This window comes from Trichechus manatus, unplaced genomic scaffold (assembly GCF_000243295.1).
Source record: "Trichechus manatus latirostris isolate Lorelei unplaced genomic scaffold, TriManLat1.0 scaffold00084, whole genome shotgun sequence".
In the NCBI taxonomy this organism is placed as follows: domain Eukaryota; kingdom Metazoa; phylum Chordata; class Mammalia; order Sirenia; family Trichechidae; genus Trichechus; species Trichechus manatus.
Genome location: NW_004444020.1, coordinates 5342514 through 5367620, shown reverse-complemented (window position 1 = coordinate 5367620; position 25107 = coordinate 5342514). Strand labels below are relative to the sequence as shown.

The 25107-nt window shown below is 45.1% G+C and overlaps 1 protein-coding gene across 3 annotated transcripts in view; it reads left to right on the top strand.

Annotated features, from left to right (window-relative positions):
• The window catches only part of KY (kyphoscoliosis peptidase), a 53577-nt gene that overhangs the window by 4787 nt on the left and 23683 nt on the right, over positions 1-25107 (top strand). The window contains exons 2-5 of one of the 3 annotated variants that reach the window (XM_004381421.3): positions 457-519; positions 4240-4302; positions 18688-18762; positions 20445-20507. In XM_004381421.3, coding sequence (XP_004381478.1) covers positions 457-519; positions 4240-4302; positions 18688-18762; positions 20445-20507 — 264 coding nt within the window. Of the gene's footprint in view, positions 1-456; positions 520-4239; positions 4303-18687; positions 18787-20444; positions 20508-25107 lie in introns of all 3 variants that reach the window. The other 2 variants (XM_004381422.1, XM_023735936.1) reach the window with 2 other exon arrangements.

Genomic DNA, 25107 nt, shown 5'->3' with positions numbered 1-25107 from the left:
CAGGGAGCTATCATTTTCAGTTCCCATCAGGATAGGCAGTCTTTGTACCTCCCTCTCCATCAAGACTATAAAAGTGGGGGATTCACCACATCCAGAAATAGCTAAGCAACATGAATGACAAATGTCTTCTAAAATAATGTTTCCATATTTATGTGACAGAGATGTGGGAGTAGAAAATGGGCACCTGCATTGAGAAAATTCTCCCTGCATAATCCTGATAATCAGCTCCTACCCTTGAAAACTACTGTTTTAACATTATGAAAACGTTTTAAAATTTGAGAGTTGCATTCATTCCCCAAGTGCATCTTTTTATATGGCAGCCTCTCTCAGATCCTGAGAGAGCCAGGTTCCACCAGCTCTACTTTAACCCAGATAAGTCTGCAACTGGCACATCACTCACTTTGCCTGGGTTTCTCCACCACAGAGCATCTCATGCCAATCCTTGTTGTTTCACAGGATTCCAAGGTGTGGCAAATGGAATCCGGAAATGGCAGAAAATAGAAGCACATGATCTTCATGGTAAATTCCCTTTATTTTATTTTATTTTCAACATCTGGAATTCAATACATTGAAAAATGACTAGAAGGATTAGGTTTCAGTGTTCACTTGTTTGGGACTGGCCTCTAGCCATCTAATCACTCAGACAGTGGCTGCTCATGACTCAGCCAGGCCTCTAGGGCCACGGTGACCCTGGAATGTTTTCCCTGTCATCAGGCTCCCCACACTCCTGAAGGTTGTAGGTGGAGAGTGATGCCATAATCTTGAGTACCCACTTGTGTGCTGGCCTGGCTGAGCTATAGGGAAGGGCTTGACATCATTTGGGATGGTAGGTTTGAGTGTTTTCCCATGGGAGATGAGGATGTTCATGCCATGCAGAACATCCATCTTTTGACAAATTTTCAGAACAGAGAGGACAGTAGCCCAGGTGGATGCCAATCTGTAGCTCCCTGCTGGTCTGGATCCCCGAATACAGTAAGGTCTGAGTGAAGTCAGCTTCCAAAGCCTCCTCATTCTGATGCCAGGCATCCACCACCCTGCAGGCCCAGGATCTTGTGGGGAATGCTGTGGATGGCTGACTATAATGGCCTTATTCTGTGCCCTTCAGAGATTCGTCAGCCCAGCCTACAGGGATAAACAGTGAGACTTCACTGTGGGCACTTGAGAATTTAATAAGACCTCCACTCCGGAGCCCCAGATCAGATGACTGGTTCATCAAATTCCAAATCTGAAGGAACCACCCCTGTGACCCTTTACAAATGGAGAAACTGAAGCCTGGGCATTCTGTTCAGTGATTGAACAAGACTGAACAGCAATGCTCTGTCATCCTTCTGACAGTAATGAAAGGGAGGGATGACGTTTTCAAAGTAAATTCATTCATTTGTTCCCTCAACAAATATCTCTAGTGCTTACTTTGTGCCAGGCATGGTTCTAATTGTTGCGGATGAAACAGTGTGCAAGACAGTCAAGAGCCCCTGACCTTGTGGAGCAATGTTAAAATGCTTGTGAGCGTTTAAGAGTCTCAGTAGAGTCTCAGTGCCATGGAGGGGACCTGCCTGTGTCCCCTGCCCTGCACATGGGTAGGAGTCATCCACGCACCCCCACTGGAGAACTATCCTCTGTGGCATGGCTGATGGACATGGGTGCAATGGCCTCCTTAGCCTTGCTACCAGGGTACATCGAATGGGAGACTTGCCAGCTTTGGCTTTACTGAAGCAGGCACCAAAGTTACAGAAACTGCTGTGGGCAGCTGAGAATTATAGTAATAATCAGACCTCCAGAGATCTGTCAGCCACAAAAATACACAGCAGCCCATGCAGGGCACCCGTGCCAGGCCAGTGTGTGCATAAGCCACAGGTGGGAACAAGAGACTGGCACCCCCACTTGTTACAACTCTCCCTTACCTTGCTGCAGTTGTCTGAGAGTAATCTTGTGGCTTCTTGCGCTTGTTATTACATCAGGAGAGAGTGAAATATACTGAATTCATTCTATTTTTGCCATCTTCAGGGTTCCTGGGTTTGGGGGAAGTTTAGAAAAAAATATAAGAAAACACAAAGTGGCACAGTACCGATGACAAGACTATTACAAGATTCTTCTAAAAGACATGAAATGAGACTTAATACAATATGTGTCATCTGATAAAGAGGATGATTAAAGGAGCTCTTGCAAAACTACACTGAGAACTGAGAGTTTTGGGTAAATGCAGGGCTGGAGAGAGGCTCTACAGAGATCCTGAGCCCAGAAAGGATGATGGTTCCATCACTCCACTCCACCTCTCATTTAAAGTAAACGCCCATTTATTTTTCAAATGGCACACTTGCGTGCATGCAGAAATTAAAACAGCTTCTTTCAGTGTTTTCTGATGGCAAGATTCTGGGTGCAGGCATTGAAACTGACCTTTTCTCATACCTGCCTTGCTGGTGCCCGAGACACCCAGCCCTGGTAACCAGCAGACTGCTCAGCCCTGGTCACTGATGGATGCGGCTGACGGCGTGTGTGGTACACTGTGAGCATACGTGGCCGAGAATAGGGTTGATCCCAAAGGGCACATTTTCCCCTCTTGCTGCCCTGTGCACTCCTTGGGCTGGGGTGTTGGCAGGGGCAGGATGGGCGAGGGAGCCTGGAGCGGTCCAAACTTTACTCAGCAGCAGGTGTTTGGGCCCTACCACCCCCAACAGCTTGCCCAGCAACGGGCTTCCCTGGCTGTGATTGGTTGCTTTCCTTGGTCCTGGCCAAAATCTGCCTAGCAGCAAGAGACTGCTGTCCCACAGCTACAGGGAAACCAATTGTGCAGCCCTGACTATAAATACCCCGCGGTGGCTGTGCCAGCCAATCACCCTCCTTGAGGATTCCCTTCCCAGATCCTGTTTCCGAGGGAAGATACAGCCAGCTGTGCCCGCAGGAGGAGGCCTCCCTGTCCTCGCCTGAGTCTGGCCTGAGGCTCTGGCCCAGCGTGCCAAATCACCCTGGACTGGCACACACAGTGGACCTGGCCCTTGGCGGACTGACCGCGGCCCAGGGGGCTCAGGGGCCTGGCTGGGCCTGCTCATCGGGGAAGGCTGAAGCAGGCAGGCTTCTCCAGGGAGCAAGACCCTACCAGGGGGATCCCAAGCCCAGCCCGGCTCAGTGCCCCACCTCCCACCCTTACTGGCTTATGCTTAGGCCCAGGCAAGGGAAGCATTGAGTGGCACACCTGGTTGGCTGCACAAGGGGAGTCATCTGAAGGGAAACCTGTTCATGCTGGGGCCCCTGAGGCATGCTTGCTTCCAGGCCAGGCCCTACAGCCTTCCAGCAGATCAGCGGGAGGCCACAGAGAGGATGGCAGGCCAGGGTGGTAGTGTCAGGGGAGCCTCTTACTGCCACACTCCTGGCACTGCCCTGCCCTCCGTGGCCCTCCTGTGGCAGAGATTCAAGGGCAGCCTCAGTAAGACCACGCAGCAGCTGTAAAGGCAGGAAGTAGGAAAGGGTATGCTTCTCATAGAAGGAGCAGGTCAATCTGTGGGCTCCCCCTCATGGCCCATGGCAGCGGCAGGCATCTCTCTACAGCAGCCTGACCCCACAGCTGACAGCTCTGTGTCCCGGGGACATAAACATCCCAGTGTGTGGAGGGAGATACACAGCGGGCATCCTGCAAGTGTTTGTGAAACTGAACCAAACTGCAGGTCACCCCAACCCCTAGGCTGGAATGGAGGTAGCCTGTGCCCCTATTTGACTCAGAAGAAGGCTGAGCTGGGAGTCAGGGGGCCTGGACCCAAGTCCCAGGTCTGACCCTCCCTGGCTTTGGGGCTTTTGACCAAAATTGACCAGTCTAAGCTGCAGGCTCCTCCTCTGTTAAAATAGGGATAGGAACCTCCTAGCCTGCTCCACAGAAAGAGTATGAAGATCAGTGAGACACCCCTGTGTGGAAAGTGCTTTGGAAACTGAGCCTGAGGATGCCAAAGTCAGGGACTTCCCAGGCATTCCAGCCTTCTCTGGGAGAAACCCAACCTATGCCGGCTCCTGCTGAGAGGCACAAGGGGGTGTGCACACGGGCCCCCATCACTACCCCCACGTGAACGTGTGTGCACACTGTGGGGGTGTGCACCCCATGGGGGTGTGCACGTGGGTGCATGTATTGAGGCCAGGCCTGTGGACATGCTCAGCCTGCCTCTCTTGCAGATGCACACAGCTCCCTGCTCTGCCCAGGGAAAATTCCACTGTGTTCCCAGTGGTCACTGCAGCCTCTCTGTCTTCCTTAAATAGGACACCTGGCAGAGAAGCAGCACCCTCAGCAGCCCCAAGTCATCACTGCCTATGACAATCAAGGTAAGGGATTTGCTGCCACCCTCAATGCCTCCTCCAGCAGCTGCAGGCTGGCATCTGCTGCCCCTGTGAGAGGCAGCCTGGGGGCAGAGCTCGACTGTGGGGGGCAGGGTCCTCTACGCCCCCGTAGATGCTGGGGCAAGTGCCTTTCCCCTCAGGCGAGACACAGTGAGAGGCTCCGTGGTCTCAAAGTCTGCCCCTCGCCATAGGATCCATAAATAAAGTCCCTGAGGCACAGAGCCATCTGCCATCATCATCATCACCATCGTCGTCATCACTACAGCTGACATTACTGAGCACTAACCACGTGCCCAGCCATCTCCATGCAGTGTTCTCATGTAGACTAAGCTTCACAACAGTCCCATGAGATTGATGCTCTCACTGTACTCCTTTTACAGATGAGGAAGCTGAGGCTCCGAAGGGTTATCACTTGTCTGAGATCATACAGTCAGCAAGGTCAGAGCCAGGGCAGTGTGACACCCTCATGGCCTCAGCCATTAGCCTTCACACAGCTCTGCTTCTACAGCCCCCTGGGAACCGAACTTCCCCTGCTGGGACAAGGTGCCCACGTGCCCCTCGTCCTGAGTTGTTCCTTGGCCTGTCCTCTGAGGCCTAGCCTTACCTGACATCCACCCACTGCCATGTTGCCTCAGCAAGGAGGTGAGGTCCTTCCTTGGGAATCCTCAATTCGCCAAGTGGGCTCTGGGGCTTGGGGAGGGCAGGCAAGGGTATCGGCACTCTGCCTCTGCTTGGGAACAGCTGGCCCAATCTGAGAGCATGACAAGGTTGAGACAGGAGGGATCTACAGCTATGGCTGGAGGGGAGCCAGGTTAGAGACCCCCACCCACACCACCGCCTTGGTTTCCTGCTCTTCCCTAAAGACTAGGGGCCTGATGTCTGAAAGCTCTCACAGGCTCAGCACTGACATTCTAACCTGTAAGAGAATTACCTAATCTCATCGAGGGGTGGGGGGCTTCCTGAAGCAGGAGCCCTAGAGGGTTATGAGCCTCTCTGAACTGCTCTCGGAAATCTGGGCTAGTGTAGCAATCCCCAGAAAGGCACTGGCAGGTGGTGCGGGAAAGGCCTGTGAACAAAGATTCACTAGCAAGAGGGAGCGCTCTCTTTACAGTCTGGGTCAGTACCCTTTAGGCCAGAATTCCTGGGAATACTGCTCCAGGGCAGGCCCAGGGACATCATGGTAGTTGGTAGTGGCATGGTTGGCTCACCAAGACTTGCCACCTGCCCTGAGCCTCACAAGGACAAGCCCTGGGTCCTACTGCTTCTCTGAAATGGGCCTCCCAGGAATATGACTATCCACAAAAAAATTAGACATCTCACTATAGTGAGAGTGAATTGTTGTTGTGTGCCATCGATTCAATTCTGACTCACAGCGACCCCACAGGAGAGAATAGAACTGCCCCACAGGGCATCCTGGGCTGTAGTAGAACTGCCCTACAGGGCTTCCTAGGCTATAGCAGAGCTGCCCCACGTGGCTTCCCAGCCTGTAGGAAAACTGCCCCACGGGGCTTCCCAGGCTGTAGGGACAGGGCTTCCTAGGCTATAGGAGAACTGTCCCACAGGGCTTCCTAAGCTGTAGGAGAGCTACTGCACAGGGCTTCCTAGGCTGTAGGAGAACTGTCCCATGGGGCTTCCTAGGCTGTAGCAGATCGCCAGGTCTTTTCTCCCCTGGAGCTGCTGGGTGGGTTCAAACCGCTGTCCTTTTGGTTATCAGCCAAGTGCTTAACCATTGCACCACCAGGGCTCCTGGATAGTGAATTAGCGACCCCTTATTTAGTTCTCACCACGCATGAAGGGTCATGGTGTTATCCCTATTTTACACCTGAGAAGAGGTGCTGCAGTCACGAGCTGGCACTCCAGGCAGGTCTGCACTGTGCTGCCTCCCCTCCTGTCGCAGGTTGTGGGCCGGGGGAGGGGGTCACAGTCACCAGAGCCTCACCTCACCCCTCTCCAGCCACACCAGAGGCTCCTGAGCCTGGCTCAACTGCACCACTCACATGCCCACCTCCTGGCATGTGAGGCTTCCAGATGGCGGGAAGGAGGGGCAGCCAGGGGCCTTCTAAGAGCAGGACAGAGCTCCTTGTAGGGCTGGGATGGGATGGGCATTGCAGATGTCTCAGCTCCCTAGTGCCGCTGTAACAGAAATACCACAAGTGGGTGGTTGTTTTTTTTAATTATTGGAATATTTGCTGATTGATAAAATCTTATTATATTGATGAACTTTTCAAATAGTTCTTTTCAAAAACTATTTTGAAAAATAAAAATTTTTCCAAAGATGAAAACAACATATATGGGTACATTAAAACAAAATAAAAAAAGCTCTTTATACTGATGATCTGAAGATTTAAGCAAATAACATAAGCAGAAAATATTTTTTGTATTTATTCAGGCACTTTAATCAGGAAGATATCGTAGTGATATCTGTCTCTAAAACTATGTACAAGTGGGTGATTTTAAAAAACAGAAATTTATTTTCTCACAGCTCAGGAAGCGAGAAGTCTGAATCCAGGGCACTGGCTCTGGGGAGAGGTCTTTGTCTAGTTCACCTTCTAGTAGCCGGCAGTCCTTCCCGTGTTTGTAGGTTCTGCCTCCTTAGTTGTCAGGTAGTGTCTACCTTCCCCGTTGGTGCTCACTCCTCTATGCTGCTGTTGATATCACTCAGAAGTAATTAGGTTTAGAATGCACCCTGCACTGATATGCCCTCATTAACATAACAAAGACCCTGCTTCCAAAAGGATTGCCTCCACAGGTATCAGGGTCAGGACTCCAACACATATTTTTGGGGAACACAATTCAATCCCTACCAGCAGGACTCCTGTGGGAACTTGGACCAGGGAGGGAGGAGCTGCCCCTCTCTGGGGGCCTAACCCGAGTCTGCACTGACACTGATGCATTCATTCCAGAACAAAGCAGCCCGTGACGTGGGCACTGGGGATACAGCAGTGAACAAACCAAGACTCCTGCCCTCATGGAGCTGATCCCCAATGAAGGGAGATAGACAATACTAATAAGTAAAATGAACTGTGCCAGCCAAGGTGTCACGAGAAAATGAAGCAGGAAGGACGATCGGGTGTGAGTACGTGCGCGCGCGCGCGCACATGCAAAAGTGGTGTCAGTGTCTTGTGGCTGCTGTAGCAAACTCCACAGACTCGGTACCTTTAAACAACACAAGCTGATTTTCTCACAATTCTGGAGGCCAGAAGTTCGAAATCAGTTTCACTGGGCTCAAGTCAAGTGTCAGCAGGGCTGGTTCCTTTTAGAAACTCTAGGGTCAAATCTGCTCCTTGCCTCTTCCAGCTTCTAGAGGCTTCTGGCATTCCTTGGCTTGTGGCCACATCACTACAGTCTCTGCTTCCGTCATCAAATTTCCCTCTACCTTCCTGTTATCAGAACACTGTCATTACATTTAGGGCCCACCTGGATAATCCAGGATAATCTCCCCATCTCACAACTCAATTTAATCACATCTGCAAAGTCTCTTTTGAGATAAATAATGTAACATTACAAATTCCAGGGATTAAAGTGTGGACATCTTTGGGGGCCATTATCCAGCCTACCTTGGAAACCCCGGTGGAGTAGTGGTTAAGAGCTACGGCTGCTAACCAAAAGGTCAGCAGTTCAAATCTACCAGGTGCTCCTTGGATACCCTATGGGGCAGTTCTACTCTGTCCTATGGGGTCACTATGAGTTGGAATCGACTCGACGGCAATGAGTTTGTTTTTTTTTCTTTATTTGAGTCAGCCTACCACAGGGGGCGTTTAAAACAGAGTAGTTGAGAAAGGCGTCAATGAAAAGCAATCGTTGAGTAAGGAAGCAGGTGAGGGAGCAGGCCATGTGAGTATCTGGGGAAGAGCCTCTAGCAGAAGGAGCAATGTGTGAAGGCCTCAAGGCAGGAGTGTGTTCAGGGATCAGGGAGGAGGTGACTATGGTTGGAGCGGAGTGGGCGGGTGGGGGTAGTGAGAGATGAGTCAGGGAGGTCACAGGGTGGATGGTGCAGGGCTTGAGAAGCTCACCTCAGCATTCTGGCTTCTAACTGAGTATGACTGGAAGCCACTAGCTGCTGGCATGACAGCTCCCAACAGGTGGAGAATAAACAGGAGGGAGCAAAAGTAGAAGCAGGAAGATCTCTTAGAAGACATTGGGTGTGAGAGAAAGAGGCGTCAATGTTTGGGAACTGAGCAATGGGAAGGATGGAGATGGGGAAGATGTAGGAGGGGTAGGTTGGAGACGGAACATGAGAAATTCAGATTTGGCCTTGTTGAGGTTGATGCCAACACCAGGAGACCACATGCCTGTTATTTAGAATAATAGTGGCCAGCAACATCCTAATTCTATGTGCCACTTTCCTACTTACCTGGTGGGCTCTATTCTGTGACCAACAACAGCCCCCAGAGAAGCTTTCTCTGAGGCTCTTTATATCACAGTAATAACAGTGACCACAGATGGAACTTTGGGTGTGTGCCAACGTTTATGTGGCTCACTTGATTTAATCCCCACAACCACAGTTTGTTGTAGGTTATCATCCGCATTTTACAGATGGGGAAACTGAGGCTCCAAGAGGTTTAGATAATGTACCTGAAGTAACACCGCTAGTATGTACCAGGTCCAGGAGTTGAACCCATGTCTTTGTGCTCCCAAGGCTTGTGGGCTTACCATATCACCTCCTCCATATTTGTCAGGCACCAGTCTGATGGGGCTGATTTAGGTGCATTCCCTCAGGCTTGGACAGGGCTAGATGAGATGGCATCTGGGTGTCCACAAGGAATCCAATATCTCAGTCAGGGAACTTGTCTCTCAGAATGGTTTTTTGTTGTTTTGTTTGTTTGTTTTCCTTCTCTTCAATTTATCATTGAACGGTAGGCTTTATAAAATAGGAAGCAAAAAGATCATTGGAATCTTGAATTTTCATGGGGAAGAGGGCTTTAGAAACATTCATCTATAATGGGTGTATGGGTTGAATCACTGGGAGCCTCTGTGACTTCAGGCCTCAAATGTTATTTTTGAGGAGTCAGTTTTCTGTTTGGGCTTCTGTCCTTCCAGGTCATCACTCTTTATCCCCATGCAGACTCTGTGGAGCAACCTTCATTCATCTGCACACACTAGGGCCAAACCATCAAGTTTCTGGGCCTGGGACATCCCTGTGGAGCTCCAGTCCACAGAAGGATCTTAAGGAATCATGAATTACCCTGCGTTTTCAAGAAGCCAGTGGAAGCCAGGGGTGGTCAGGGCTTCGTCACACACACACCGGCAGGTGCCCAAGCTGTCTCAGCCTAGAGCTCTGGCACACTCGGCTGCCGTCTCATAACAAGAGCTGCTGAGGGAGGCTTTCATGGTATGTCCAGCAGTACCCAGTGACAATGATGCCCTGTCAATGTTCTATAGAACTGGACTATCCTCTCTCACTATCTAACATGCTCCTCCTGGGATGTCACAGCCTGCCACTTCCTGCCCTAACTAAGGCTGACTACTGCATCCTGGGCAGGAACCACAGCACATCTCTGTTGAATACCTAGCCAAGATCTGCTTAAGGGTGTTTTTAAAAATTACACGTGCTGTAGCTGAGATTTTCCTGACTTTCAGCTACTGCATGGAAAAAAAAAAACCCAAAGCAAAGAATCAAGATTATAAATGTAGCAGGGTAAGTCAAAAAGTATTGCTACTAGGGTTCCAGTTCATACATGCATGGGTTTATTCCAAACAAAACGTGTTTAAACATGTCTCTGCAATCAGTGGATGGCTTGTTGACAAGTTTTCTCAGTACACACTTGTCTTAGTCTCGATAGGTGCCTTCAAAAAAAGAATATTTTTTGTGCCATGGAAAAAAACAATTTTGAGGTCAGGGATAATATCAAATTTTTAACAAAACTCAAGTGGACATCTTCCCAAATCGTTAAAGCTTTGCAACAAGTTTATGGGAATGCTGCACAACATAAAGCGACCGTTTTTAGATGGATCAAGCATTTAAGGAAGGTCGAGAAGGCCTCAAAGATGAGCCAAGAGAGGGAAGACTGCTCAGAAGGTTATGGCAACTGTTCTTTGGAATTCCCAAGGGATAATCTTGATAGATTTTCTCGAAGGACACAGGACGATCATGGGGGCTTATTATGGAGAAGTTTTAAGAAAATTGAAAACTGCATTGTTGAGAAAGAGGCCAGGATATCTGCACCGAGGAATGCTTTTCCATCACAACAATGCACCTACTCATTCTTCGAGGGTAGCAAGGGCTGTCCTATGAGAGTTTCATTGGGAAACCTTACCCCATCCACCCTACAGCCCTGATCTTGCCGCTTCAGACTTCTTTTTGTTCCCAAAACTCAAAGAACATTTAAAAGGAACATGATTTGAGTCTTTCAGGATGCCAAAACTGCTGTTTTGACGTGCTGTAAATCGAAGAGCACAGAATTCTTCAGGTAAGGGTTAGAGAGATGGAAATGCTGCCTTCAGAAAGAAGTATAGAGACATATTTTTGAATGAGAAATTAACTTGAGCTGTAAAGTTTCACCTAAAGCACAATTAAAAAAAAAGAAGTGTATAGACCTAAATGGAGGATATGTCTAGAAACAATAGCTTCACATTTTGATATTTCTGTTTAATAAAGGTTTCTGTGATTTTGTAGCAATACTTTCTGACTTACTCTCATACAGTAGCAGCCTGTTATAGAACGAGTTAATAAATACCTTAAGTCAATGATGACAAATATCTGACATGAATCCCATGATCCCTACACACACATATACACACAAACACTTATGTATGTTCACACATACACACACACACACACACACACACACACACACACACACGACAGTCTTTGTTAATTGATCAATGCTTCAGGTAGCCACTTCCAATCAGTCAGAGTTAATGAGCAGCGTAAAGCCTGTTTACCATCCCTGCTTTAGGTATTCTGAGCAAATCAGGACTTCAGACAAATCCCGATTCAAACCTGAAGGGACCTGGAAAGAAGCTATCAGGTAGAAGAAATCTCCTGACTGATAAAAGGCAGGCCCAAGGCAGTATACACAAGGATATGATCATGCTTGCCTGCATGTTTTTCTGTGTCTGAGAGGATAGGGAAAAGACACAGAGCCTATGGGATCTAGGGAAAGAGCCTGGGATCTACTTCTTAGGATAAGCAGAAAAAGAATCACTAATAAGCTTTTACTAAAACAGTCAAAGCTGCAGCTTCAGAAATGCTATTGGGTGACAACTGGTAGAGCTGAGAAGGGTGGCATGAGAGAGGCAAGCCAGGTGACCTAAAGTGTCTCAAATCCCAGGAAAGGCCTCCTCTAGGATTAGTTGTGACTTTTAATGGTCAAGATTAGTGTAATGGTATCTGATTGTACTTAGGGTTAAAGCTTACTTTAAATTTTGCCCCAAATGATGTTCCATTCTTATTATTGGAGATTGGTCAAATTAATATTTTTCTTAAATTACTTAAGAGTCTTATTTCACAGGAGAGGGTTATACTTGTTGCATTCTCTCCTTTTCAGGCCTTTAGGAAGCATGAGGCTATAATGTGAATACTACTCTCCTTGAGACAGTGTGCCTAGGCCCAGGCCCAGTTCCTAGAGCCAAAGAAGTCTCTCACAAGTGCCCTTACACACCTACACCTGCCAAAGAGAGCAGGAATCACACTTCCATACAGGTCAGGGAGACCAGGAGTGTTGCTGTTTTCCTTGGGGTGGGGGGTGGGGAGCGGGGTTTGCTGATTAGCAGTACCACTTTGGAAAAGAACTGGAAGTGGGATCCAGAGAGAATGTTGGATGTCACCTCTGTCTAAGAGGGGAGAAGGAAGAGGAATTGCAGGAAAGAGAGCAGAGATTAGAAATGGTGATGCGTAGAACCTCTGGACCAGTGCCACTTTCCAAGTGTGAGACTGTACCTCAACACCCACCCTTGGAAGGGCTTTAGTAGCATTTGGTCCTTCAGTTTGCTCGTTCTCTGACATTGAGACATGGCTGGATTGGTAGTGGTTGGAAGTATCTGGATGTAAAGACAGGTTTGGGGAAGTGGTTTGTTGTTGCGCCCCACACCAACAAGTCATTTAGTCTTGCAGCTTCTCTAAGCTTATGGAGATTGTTCTAGTCTACTATTTTCCAAACTGTATTCACCAAAAAGGGTTCCACAGTGAGAGACATTTGGGAAGTACTGGGTCAGGGACTTCTTTGCTGCAAGACTTCCCAGACCATTGAGTATTATGGCCTACAAGAGGGGAAAGAATGGGCATGCTTCCCAAACTTTTTTTCACAAGACATCTTGCAGCCAAATGAGTACCACTTCACACCCACTTTGAAAACCACCTCAGAATGGTTCAGGTAGAGAAAGTGAAAAGGCAAAGGAGAAGAGGCCTGTGCCTCATTCATCACGGGAAGACACACAGTATTTGCTGCTGGTGGCGATGGTCCCCAATCCTATGACTGAGACAGAATTATGCTTTGAACTCTGTAATATTTAAAGTCTTAATTATAAAGTCACAAGGCTGATATTCTTTGACAGTGAATGTGCTAGAAACTATACTTCCAAATGAATACTAACCCCTTCAAAGCAATGCCTTGGAGGACACACTTCATCATTTAAAACTTTTGAGAATTACCTTCTTTGCATGCAGGGCAAGTTCACGAGCTACACAAGAAAGTCAGTATTGTCACTCTACGAAAAATAACTGCAACACATTTAGCAGACAGTGTTAATAAAAAGCCTTCTTACAAAATCAATAAGGAAAAAATATTACACCAATAGGAAAATAACAATTCACAAAATAAGAATGTTTAATGGCAAATAAATGTATGAAAATATACTACACTAAAAAATTAAAAAATACACAAACAACAATGAGGTATCATTATTCATTGATAAAAATGTAAAGGATCAATAAAATCAAATGTCAATAAGTATATCAGTTATCTATTTTTTATTACATAAAATTGACCATGTGTGTCAGACTAGAACTGTGTTCCATAGGGTTTTCAATGGCTGATCTTTCAGAAGTAGATCTCCAGGCCTTTCTTTTGAGGTGTCTCTTGGTGGACTGGAACCTCCAACCTTTTGGTTATCAGCCAAGCAAGCTGACCATTTGCACCACCCAAGGACTCCTTTGCATTACAAAACTATAATAAAACCAAATCCATTTCTGTCAAGTCTATTCCGACTCATAACACCTTATAGGATAGAGTAGAACTGCCCTATAGAGTTTCCAAGGCTGTAAATCTTTACAGAAGCAGACTGCTACATCTTTCTCCCGCAGAGCAACTCGTGGGTTCAAACCGCTGACCTTTCAGTTAACAGCAGAGCGCTTAACCATTTCACCACCAGGGCTCCTTTTGCATTACAAACCACCCCAAAAATTAATGGCTCAGAATAATAAACATTTACTAGCTCAGAAGTCTGTAGGTTGGCTGGGCATTCTTGTCTGAGCAGTACCCAGCTGATCTCAGATCTTGGCTGGATTTGCTCATGAGTTTGTGGTCAGCAAGGGAGACTACTGGAGACCAGCTGGTCTAGGAGGGCCTCACCTGAGACAGCTCTGCTCTGTTTCATGTGGTCTCTCATCCACCAGCAGGTTGGCCGGGGGTCATTCACATGGCAGTTGTGACTAGAAACCCAAGAATAAGAGCAAAAGCTGTCAAGCATCTTGAGGCCTAAGCTCGGAGCTTGTACAACATAACTCTCTACATGCTAATTGGCCAAGCCAAGCCATAAGGCCAACTCGAATTCAAGGGATGAAACAAAAGATTTTACCTCTCCTTGGGAGGAAGTACAAAGTATTGTGACCATTTTTGCAATCAAACCACAGCAAGAATGAACGAAATGGGCATTCTCTTGAACTGTTAGTAGGACCATAAACTGATCAAATCACTCATGGGAAAAGTTTTCCAGTATGGAACCCCTGTTCGAGAGGGTAGAAGGAAGAGGAATTGAAGGAAGGAGAGCAGAGATTAGAAATGGTGATGGGTAGAACTTCCAGGCCAGTGCCACATTCTGTATTGCCTTTGAACCTTTGTAAAAAATTAATTTGCCATATTTGTGTAAGACTATTTCTTAACTCTCTAAAATCTTAAAAACCTTTGTATCCTTTAATTCATATTTAAGAATTTACTCAAATGGACTAATTTGAAAAGTGTGTAAAGATGTATGTATCAGAATGTTTATCACATCATTGTTTATAATCGCAAAACATTTGGGATAAGCTAAATATCCAACAAAAAGGGATTGCTTATATGAATTGTAAACCATCTATACAGTAGAATACTATACAGTCATTAAAAATTATGATATATGGCTGTATTAACTGACATGTAAAGTCTTAAATGAAGAAATCAGATTACAAAAGCATGTTTACTATAATCTTGCTTTGGATTTTAAAATGTAAAAATAAATTCTAAGGGAATTTTCACTTTATACTTTATGTCTTTCTGAAAGAACCAAGCTTTTGTTTGGTTTTAATTGTTTGAGTTTTTTTTTTTGTTTGGCTGGTATTTTTGTTTGCATTTTCATTTTATTTTTAAGTCAACATGCAGTAAAATTGAATTTTTTGGTGTACGATTCTGTGAATCTTAACACAGCCATAGATTCATGCAAGCACCACCATGATACATGATGATACAGAGCAGTTCTATCAGCCCAAAAAATTCTCTCGTGCAACCTCTTTGTAGTCACATCTTCCTATCACTCCTAATTCCTGGCAAGCTGTTCCCCTTTGTTATTATTTTCCCTTTTCTAAAATGTCATATAAATGGAATCATACAGTATGTAACCTTTTGAGACTGGCTTCTTTCATGCAGCCTAATGTCTTTGGCATTCATCCATGTTATATCAAGAGTTCCTTTGTATTGCTGAGAAATATTCATTGATATGGATGTATCACAGGTTGTTTATCCATTCAGCCGCTGAAAGACATTTAGGTTGTTTCCAGTTTGGGGCAATTATGAACAGAGCTGCTGTAAACATTTGTGTATGTGTTTTTGTGTAAACATAAGTTTTCATTTCTCTGGAATAAACACCCAAGGGTGCAATTGTTGGATCATGTGGTAAGTACGTGTTTTGTTTTATAAGAAACTGTCCAGCTATTTTCTAGAGTGGCTGTACCATTTTACGTTCCCACCAGCAATGTATGAGAGAGCCAGTTTCTCTACATCCTTGTCAACATATGGTATTATCAATATTTTTTATTACTGCTTTTCTAATAAGTGTTTAATGATATCTCATTGTGATTTTAATTTGCATTTCCCTAATGGCTAATAATGTTTAGCATCTTTTCATGTGCTTATTTACCATCAGTATGTCTTCTTTGGTGAAATATCTGTTCATGTCTTCACCCATTTTCTAACTGGATTTCCTTTGCATCTTTATAAAATATCAATTTGCCATATTTGTGTAAGTCTATTTCTTGACTCTCTATTCTGTTCCATTGATTCCTGTGTCTATCTCTTCATCAATATCATACTGTCATGACTACTTTATCATATATCTTAAAATCAGGGAGTAAGAGTCCTTCAACTGTTTTTTCCAAAACTGGTTTGGCTATTCTAGTTCTTGTGCCTTTCCATATAAATTTCAGAAGTATCTTGTTTGTATCTATAAATTTCCTCCAGGGATTTTGATTAAAATGGCATTTATTCTATATATTAATTTGAAGAGAATTGCCAGCTTCACAAAATTGAGTCTTCCAGTTCATGAACATGCCATGTCTTCCCATTTGAGTCTTCTTTGATTTGGTTAATCATATTTTATAGTTTTTATCATACAGTTCCTGAACATATTTTTTTAGTGTTTATACCTAAGTATTTCAGTTTTTTGGAGCTATGAGAAATAGTACTTTTTAAAATTCAATTTCCAATTGTTCATTGCCATTATATAGAAATATGATTACTTTTTGTGTGCTGATCTCATATCCTATGACCATGCTAAAATAACTTATTAGTTCTAGAAGATTCCTATTTTAGATTTCTTGGAATTTTCTATGTAGATAGACATGTCATCTGTGATTGAGACAGTTTTATTTCTTCCTTTCCAATCTGTATTACTTTTATTTCTTTTTCTTGTCTTATTGCTCTGGGTAAGTCTTCCCATCCAATGTTTATTATAGATGTTTATTAGGAGCAATGAGAGTGGACATCCGTGTCTTGCTCTGTTTTTCAGCATCAAATATGCTATTAACTGAGGGTTTTTTTCCTAGATATCTTTTTCTGGTAAAGAAAGTTCTTTTCTATTCTTGGTTTGTTGAGAGTTTTTGTCATGAATGGATTTTAAATTTTGTCAAATGTTTTTTCCACATCAATTGATATATCATAGGATTTTTCTTTCTTAATTTGTGAATATGGTGAATTATATTAATTAATGTTCAAATATTGAACCAGCCTTGCATTCCCAAGATAAACTGCACTTGTCATGGCATATTATTCTTTTACTATATTGCAAGATTAGATTTTCTAACTTTTTTGAGGATTTTTGTGTTATGTTCAGGAGGATATTGGTCTAGTGTTCTTATACAGATTTTGTCTGGTTTTATCAAATTAATGCTGGTCTCATAAAATTAGTTATGAGGTGTTCACTTCTCTTCTGTTTTCTGAAGAAGCTTCTGAAAAATTAGTATTATTTCTTTTTAAATGTTTGTTAGAATTTTCCAGGGAAACCATATGGGTCTGGATTTTTTTGGGAAGGTTTTTACCTATGAATTCAATTTTTAAAATAGATATAGAAATATATGGGCTACTTACTTCCTGGATCAGTTTTCATAGTTTGTGGCTTTCAAGGAAAGGTCTGTTTCATCTAATTTGTAGAATTTATGCATGTAGAACTATTTGCGGTATTTCTTTATTATTTCTTTAATATCCATGGGGTCTGTAGTGATATTCCCTATTTTATCCATGATATTGGCAATTCGTGTTTATCTCTCTCTCTCTCTCTTTTTCCCCCTTGATCTCTCTGGCTAGGGTTTTATGAATTTTACTGATCTTTTCAAAAACCAGCTTTTGGTTTTATTGATTATTCTCTACTGTTATTCTGTTTTTAATTTTACTAATTTCTTCTCTTATCTTTATTATTTCCTTTCTTCTGCTTGCTTTGGATTTAATTTTCTATTCCTTCTCTACCTTCTTAGGTGGAAGCTTAAATTGTTATGTTGAAGACTTCTTTCTAATATAAGCATTTAATGCTATAAACTTCCCTCTACACATGACTTTAGCTTTGATATGCTTCATTTTTGTTTTCATTCAGTTAAAAATATTTTCTAATTTTCCTTCAAATTTCTTTGATCCATGGATTGTTTAGAAGTATGTTGTTTAATTTTTAAGTGTTTGGATATTTTCCAGTTTTCTATTTTTTACTTCTAGTTTAATTCCATTATGGTCAGATAACATATGATTTCAATTCTTTTCAAAATTTTTAAAGTTTGTTTATGACCCAGGATATGGTCCATCTTGGTGAATATTCTATGGGCAATTGAAACAAATGTGTAGTCTGATGTTATTGGATAGGGTATTCTATAAATGTCAAGTAGATCCTGATAGTTTGTTGTTAAATTCTTCAATATCTTTGCCAATTTTCTGCGTACTAATTCTATCAATTACTGTGAGAAGAGTTCTGAAGCCTCCAACTATAATTGTGAATTTTTCCACTCCTCCTTTTCTATCAGTTTTTACTGTGTATATTTTACATATTTGCCCCCACACTCTTGGGACCATAATTCCTCTGGTAAGAGAGAAGAGTAACTCTCCCTCAAAGTTTTAGGTGCCTGTCAAGCCACCAACGTCACTACTGCCAGTGCTCTGACAGAATTACCTGCAGGCTGAGTCAAGAGAGAGAACAACAACAAAAAAAAAAGATGAAGAAGAAGGGGAAAAAAAAAAAACCCCAACAACATGGGATTACCCTTACTCTCTCTGACCCTTAGGGGTCCCGTTTCTCACTCCTTGGGCCAGAAAGAGAGGGCTTCTTTTAGAGCATATTTTGTCTACACCCATTGTGAGCTTATGCGTTTTGGACTGCCTTTGAGTTCACTCTAGGTGCTGCCAATAGCGGAGGGGAGAATGATAAACTCACTGCCAGTTTGATGATACTTCAAATTCTGGTCTTCTTGCCCGATCTACCTTTTACTATTTTCTTTGCAAAGTCCTCAAATAGTTGCTCCATGCATTCTGTCCAGAGTCTGTAGTTGCATTCAGTGGGAGGAAACAAGGTGGAGTGTACTTACTCCGTCTTGGCTGGATCTGATACCTGTCTGCTTAGCTTTTAAATAAGAATTACTTGCATATTCAGAAGAAATCTCTAAAACCAATTGTGTTTTGTTTTGTTGTTCAAATCTCTGTCACAGGACGCTGCAACCTTTCCTGGTAGCATCCAGTTGAGAGTATCACTCCTATTCCTTTGCAGGGACACAGCTGACTGTGGAGGTCCACCCTCGAGATGCTGTGCCTCAGCTGCTCAAGAAGTTCTCCTTGGCTAAAAGTACGTACATACAGGGGAGCTGGTGTGCAGAGGGCTGGGAGGATTGAGGTCATCTGGGTGGGCATCTTCTGGAGGAAGGAGTGGAGTGACCTTCCCTTGACCTGCACACTCTGAAGAGGCTGATGATGACAGCTTCATCCTGGGGGACTTTCTTTCTGCATACCCAGTCACTTCTGTTCTTAAATCTCTGGAATTAGGCTTGGGCAATGCACGGCATTTAACTGAAAATGCATTTCATGACAAGAGTGTTGTTTTCAGATAGTATTTATTGACAGCTTAATAAGTAGCATGCACAGTGCTAAGCACCTTGCATTCATTAACTTTTTAATCCTTTGACATATATTAGGATTATTCCATTTTTTTGATCAGCAAAGTGACATTCAGAAAGGTGTAATAACTGCCTAAGTCACCCAGCTAGGAAGTGGGTTAGAACCCAAGTCTGACACTGAAGCCTGTTCTCTTAACCGCTGTGCTTTGCTGGCTTCAATGCAGTGCACACAGACCAATGCCCAGGACCATGATATCTCCTCCACTCCCTTCTTGTCCTTTACCTTGTCTGTTGTCTCATGGCTGAACAGAGGCCTTGAGGGAAATGCAGATGAAGGAATGAAGGCTGCCGAATGGCCTAGGCACAAGTCCTCTCCAGGTCTGCTCACTGGGCCAAGGCAGGTTCTCCAAGCTGTCTGGTCCTGCAGCCCTCAACAGTCAGGGTCTCAGGAGTGGGGTCTAGAGTGTGGCTGAGAGGATAGGCTCTGGAGTTTCATCTTGGACAGGTGGCTTAATCTCTTTTTTGTACTCCATTTCCTCATCTATACAAGGAGGAAAATAGTTTTACTACCCCATAGGGTTGTAGGGTTAAATGAGATAGTGAATATAAAGCAAATATAAGACAAATGCTAGCTACTATCTTGAACCCCCATCACTCTAAGAATGTAGCTGCTCTATGCAAGAGACGAAAAGATTGGCCTGTTTCTGAGTGGCCTGTATATATTTACAATCTTTCATTGTTATAGTCACAGCCTACAGCGGCCTTCAAAGGCATAAAACCACCAGCCTTGGCAGCCCTGCCCTAATTCCTTCTGGTCCTTCAGGGACCCACGTCTTCCCAGCCTGGTCCTACCCATAGGCTGTTCCCGATGGTGAGAATGTGCCCTACTTTTAAAGCCATCCAGAAAAATGGATCCTTAGGAGAGTAGTCAAGTTCTTAAGGTTTTGTATCTTATTTGAAACCTTTATCCTGCAGGAAACATTCCTTTCATTTTGCCCATGGAGTCTAATAACTATTGGCTACATTCTGCCTTTAACAGTCCTGAATTTACAGGATTTCGTTGCCCTGAAGGCACAGTGGTTAAGAGCTCAGCTGCTAACCAAAAGGTCGGCAGTTTGAATCCACCAGCCACTCCTTGGAAACCCTATGGGGCAGTTCTGTTCTGTCCTACAGGGTCACTATGAGTCAGAACTGACTCGACAGCAATGGGTTTGGCTTGGTTTTGGCTTAGTTGCCCTTTAACCAGCCCAAAGAATAATGTAATAATTACTTGCTGGGTGGGGATAGGAGCAAGAAGACTTTGAGGAGAATGAAGAGGAGGGGTAAGAAGCAAGGACCACCACACAAAATCGTCTGTGTTTGCATTTCTGTTTCTTCTGAAGTGTCTGTACTCCTGATGTTTGGGATGTTGTAGGTTTACAAGGCGATAAAAATGGAAACACAAAACCCCGGCAGCCTGGAGGGAAAGATGCCCACGGTAAGTTACAGGGCCTTCTCCAAGGTCATCCTAAGGGGCAACAAATTGATTTAACCTCATGGTATAGCTCCAATCAACTGGTAATGGCTTCCAGGGACACGGTACTGAGAGTCTGGGACTGCCTCAGGGATCAGAGGGGAAAAGCATAGTGATTGATTAGCAATGTCTGGTGTAGACGCAGGTGGAGAAGAAAAAAGCTCACATACCAGATGCCATCCCAAAGCTAAAGCATAAACCTTACCAATAACAAGATAGCCCATTACGGGGAAACATATTAAAAACAGAATTCAAAATTATGTTAAATTAAAATGGAGTACCAAATGTGTCTAATGTAGGAGGTATGTGAATAAGCAGAAGCATATGTGAAAGTGGGCAGGGACAGAGGAAGAAGCACTGAATGAGAGGTGAGACAGCCTGGGTTCAAATCCTGACTTTGCTCCTCTCTTACCTTTCACAGGCCTTAGTTTCCCCATCAATAGACCAGATGGCATCTAAGGTTCAGTACAGCTTGGAACTTTTTCCCGCTGTTTTGTTTTAAAATTAGAACAGTTTCATTAATACTGTTGGTATTTTAACTGTGTTTATACAAAATCATATCTGGATCTTATATAATCTGTGGAAAGGGTAGATTTAATGAGACATAAATCATTATGGATATTTTTAATGTTCAGATGTTGTAAAATGGAACCAAGAAAGAGTCAAACTAGTAATAGGGTTTTCGATGCCATTTTAGAAATGCCATCCTTCTAAATGGGAGGGGGAACCTCATTTTCAGAGCTGTAATGAGGGGAAGACTGTTAAATGTGTGAGTCCACTTCATATCCACTTAGGTCACCCTGATGGCCCTTGTCAGAGAACAGCAGGAGCCAGAGTCTGTGGAGAGAGAGGGCACTGAAGGGGGAAGCTCAGCAGAGGCCTGCCAAGGTCTCCCTACCCCCTTTCAAAGGACTGGATGGATGGATGGATGGCTGCACTCCAGGACCACATGGAATAGGGACTGATGGTATTCTCATTAATGGCCAACCAAGAAATCACAGCTCCAGCACCAGAGGGCTGGGCAGGAGCCAAGACCCCAGCTGGCTTCAAGGTAGCTCCAAAGTAAGATTGTACAACATTTAAAAAATTGGAAGCAGTCCAGAAAGGACTTGTAGAAGGAGCAGAAAAACAAAGAAAGAGGATGCTAGGTTGCTAGGTGAGACACAGCCTTCATGGTAGGGGTTTGCACAGCCTGCCTGCCCACCTCATACCCTGCCCGTTCTCTGGAGAGGAGCAACACTCAGATCCCGATGTGCCAGAGCAAGTGATACAGCAAGAGCCCATTGAGATGCTTCAGGTCAAAGGGATCAAATCCCAAAGGCTATAACTGATCCATGTCAAAGGTACAAAACCCTAGGGGCTGTAAGGGAGCAGGTGAGCAGCACGGGGTGACCTTGGGGAATGTGCCAAATCCAGTCTGGGGCTGAGAAGAAAGAAGATGTGGTTTCTAGCAGGAAGGGATCCTGGGGCAGTGGAGAAATACAGGAGAATCCATGCAGCCTGCTCCTGAAGCTAAATTTGACTTGAGGCCTGGAGTTCCTCAGCGGCCAGACATGGACCAGCTCCATAACAAACTATCATTGCCTTCACAACCAATCCTGGCCCAGAAGAGGGTCATGGAGCAGCTCAGACCAGGGCTAGAAGTGACACACAATCTCCACCCTCTCTCCACATCTCCCTGGGACTATCACACCAAGGCAAGGGGCTCTCAGAGTCAAGGGCAGACCTTGGGGATACATAGCTGCAGCACCCCTCCCCCCTACCAGGCACAGGGCTACACACCCCTGCTTCTTGCACTTACCTGCAGAGGAAACCCCACAACCTGCAACCTCCCAGAGAGCAGTGATGCTGATGTGTCAACATGGCCCACCCTCCCGTTCACTCGCAGGGGTCCTATACATATGCCGCATAGGCTGTGTGGCTGGTCCAAGGCCCACCAACAAGGTGAAGATCAGGCCCAGAAGAGAACCTGGGCCTCATGCAGCCCAGCAGGTGCTTCTTCACATTGCTCTGCTCTTCCCAGGGTTCCTGCTACATCCTGGGGCCCCACCAGCACATCTCACTCACCCAAGGCCCAGAGGCACCTGAGACAGAAGGCTGAGAGGTGGGTGGGTCCAACTGAGTCAGAGGATCAGTTCCCCTTCGGCCCCATCCCCCTCCCATTCCACCCTGTCCTCCCAACCAGCTTCCCTGATTTCGACCTGCCTGGCTCAGGGGGCATTAATTAAGGACTATGCCAGAGCCTAGGCTCTCCTCTGGACTGGGTCAGGGATTTGCTGTCCATCCATCTGTTGGTCTGACCCATGGTCAGTCAGCCCTGCAACAGGCCCCCTGGCAGCAGCTAACTAGGGCTGTGCTGTGTCCAGTGGGGAAGTTGGGAGGCTACCAGCCCTGCATCAGCATCAGGCACAGTGTTGAGTTTTCTTTCCTCCCCGTGTCTCTGTCCCAGCAAGCTGGAACTCAAGACCCAGGTTCTGGGCAAGAGGCTTCCTAGAAAAAAAGCTGGGCATTCCTGAGTGTTTCTGGGGCCCAGCTTCTCTTAGGGGCCTCCTCACATCACCTGGGAGGATTGTCACCAAAATACCCCACCCACAGTTGGCTTTGCTGGGGTTCCCAGTCTCCAGCTAACCATGGGCAAGGGAGGAGGCCAAACACACCTCATCTTGCAGCAGCCCAGACCACCTGACCCCACCATGCCCTCCTCCAACACCCAGGGTGCTCTGTGACACCTCCACTGTGGGGCACCATGTCCATGGCATGGACCCTTCCTTCCTGAGCTTGACAGGGGCTGGCAGCATTGCCCAAACACTTCCAACAGAGCGCTCATTCTGAGAAAAGTTATCAGGGAATCTGCAGAACACTGAATGGTGGAGAGGAAGGGAATTCCATTGTCAAATATGTCTGCAAACTGCTGGGTTAATGGATGTTATTATGGATTGAAATGTGCCCCCAAAAAATATGTGTTGTAAATCCTAACTTCTATGCCTATGGTTATAATTCCATTTGGGAATGGGTTGTCTTTGTTACGTTAATGAGAGGATTAGTGTAGGGTATGTCTTAAGTCAGTCTCTTTTGAGATATAAAAGAGATTAAACAAGCAAGCAAAAGAAGCAGAAATGGGTCTTCCTGAGGGGCTGCAGAGCTCTGGTAATTTGTGATATACGCCCCCAACCCTACCCTTCTTCACCCACACTTGGCCTCCTCTGTTTCCCGTGAACACAGTCTCTTGTCTGGGAAGAACTGGCTGCTTTGATTCCACCAGCCTGCACTAGCTGGCTCTCTGAGTGCCATTTGTTGGCTGCTGGTGTCGCTTTTTTTCCGCTTCCTTTGATTTCTTCCTTACCTCTCACCCCCTACCCCTCCTTTCGCTCAAATACCTGGCTCCGTGCGCCATCTTTGCTTCTTCCTGAGGGGCTGCGGAGCTCCGTTCAAGTGTAGAGCTACTTCCTGGTCTGGGCTGCTGCGCTGGTGGGATCCCGGGACTTTTGTTCATTTGTTTGTTTTGAATTGTTTGTTTTCTTTTCCTTTTCTTGAGTTGGGAGCTTGTTCTGGCCAGGTGGTGTTGCGTGGCCTGGAAACTACCCCCTTGGCTTGCAAAGACGTGCAGGGGGATCCCTGGGGCATTTCTTTCTCGTTTTTTTTTTTTTTTTTCCTGTTTTTTGGGGAGCTTATCTTGTTCATTTTTTTTAATTTGTTTTGTTTTCTTTTCCCTCTTTTTCCCTTTTTGTCTTTCTTCATTACTCAGTTTCTCATCTCTTTATATCTTCCTTCTCTTTCTGTTACCTGAGTACCTGGTGTTGTATACCTCTATGCCTTCTATCCAGGCTGTACTGCAACACCTGAGAACAACTTCCCCAGACCTCATAGCTGCACCAGTGGGATCGCTGGGAACTTTGCTGTTCTTTTCCCTTTACAATTTTTATTTATTCATTCTTTCCTTTTCTTTACTTTTCTTTTTTTTTCTTCCTCTTCCCCTTTTTATTTTTCTCCATTTCATAGTCTCTTATCTCTCCACTCCAATGGCAAGCTCCCCAAGCATTCTTTTTGTTTGTATGTTTTTGACTCCTGTTCCTCTCTCCTCTCTCCCATATCCATTTTAGCTCCACACATAACAATCTCCCCACTACATCCTGCCTACCTGCACCATGCGCTCAACATTACACCACCAAGCAGCACTGGCACGGCCTACTGGAACCTGCCCTGCACTGATTACCGACCCACCCTGGTGGCTGTAGTAAGTGCCACAAACAACCTGTCCCAGTAACTCCTCTTCAGCTAGACCTGCCCTGCCATACCATATCTCACTGACTGACCCTGCCAATTGGAGAAGGAGACGAAAAGTATTGTGCCCACAGATGAGCAAACAACAAAGAACACACAACCTGCCTGCTCAGACGTAGCCAACTTTTTAAAAAAAGGATGAAACAAACAAATCTATAATCAATAAACAAGAAAAATAACTACTGAATGCCCCGAAGACAGCAGAAAATATCAAAACATTTACAAAAACAGGACAGGATGGTTCCAGTAGGCATCCAAAATAAAACACCAGATGACTTTCCAG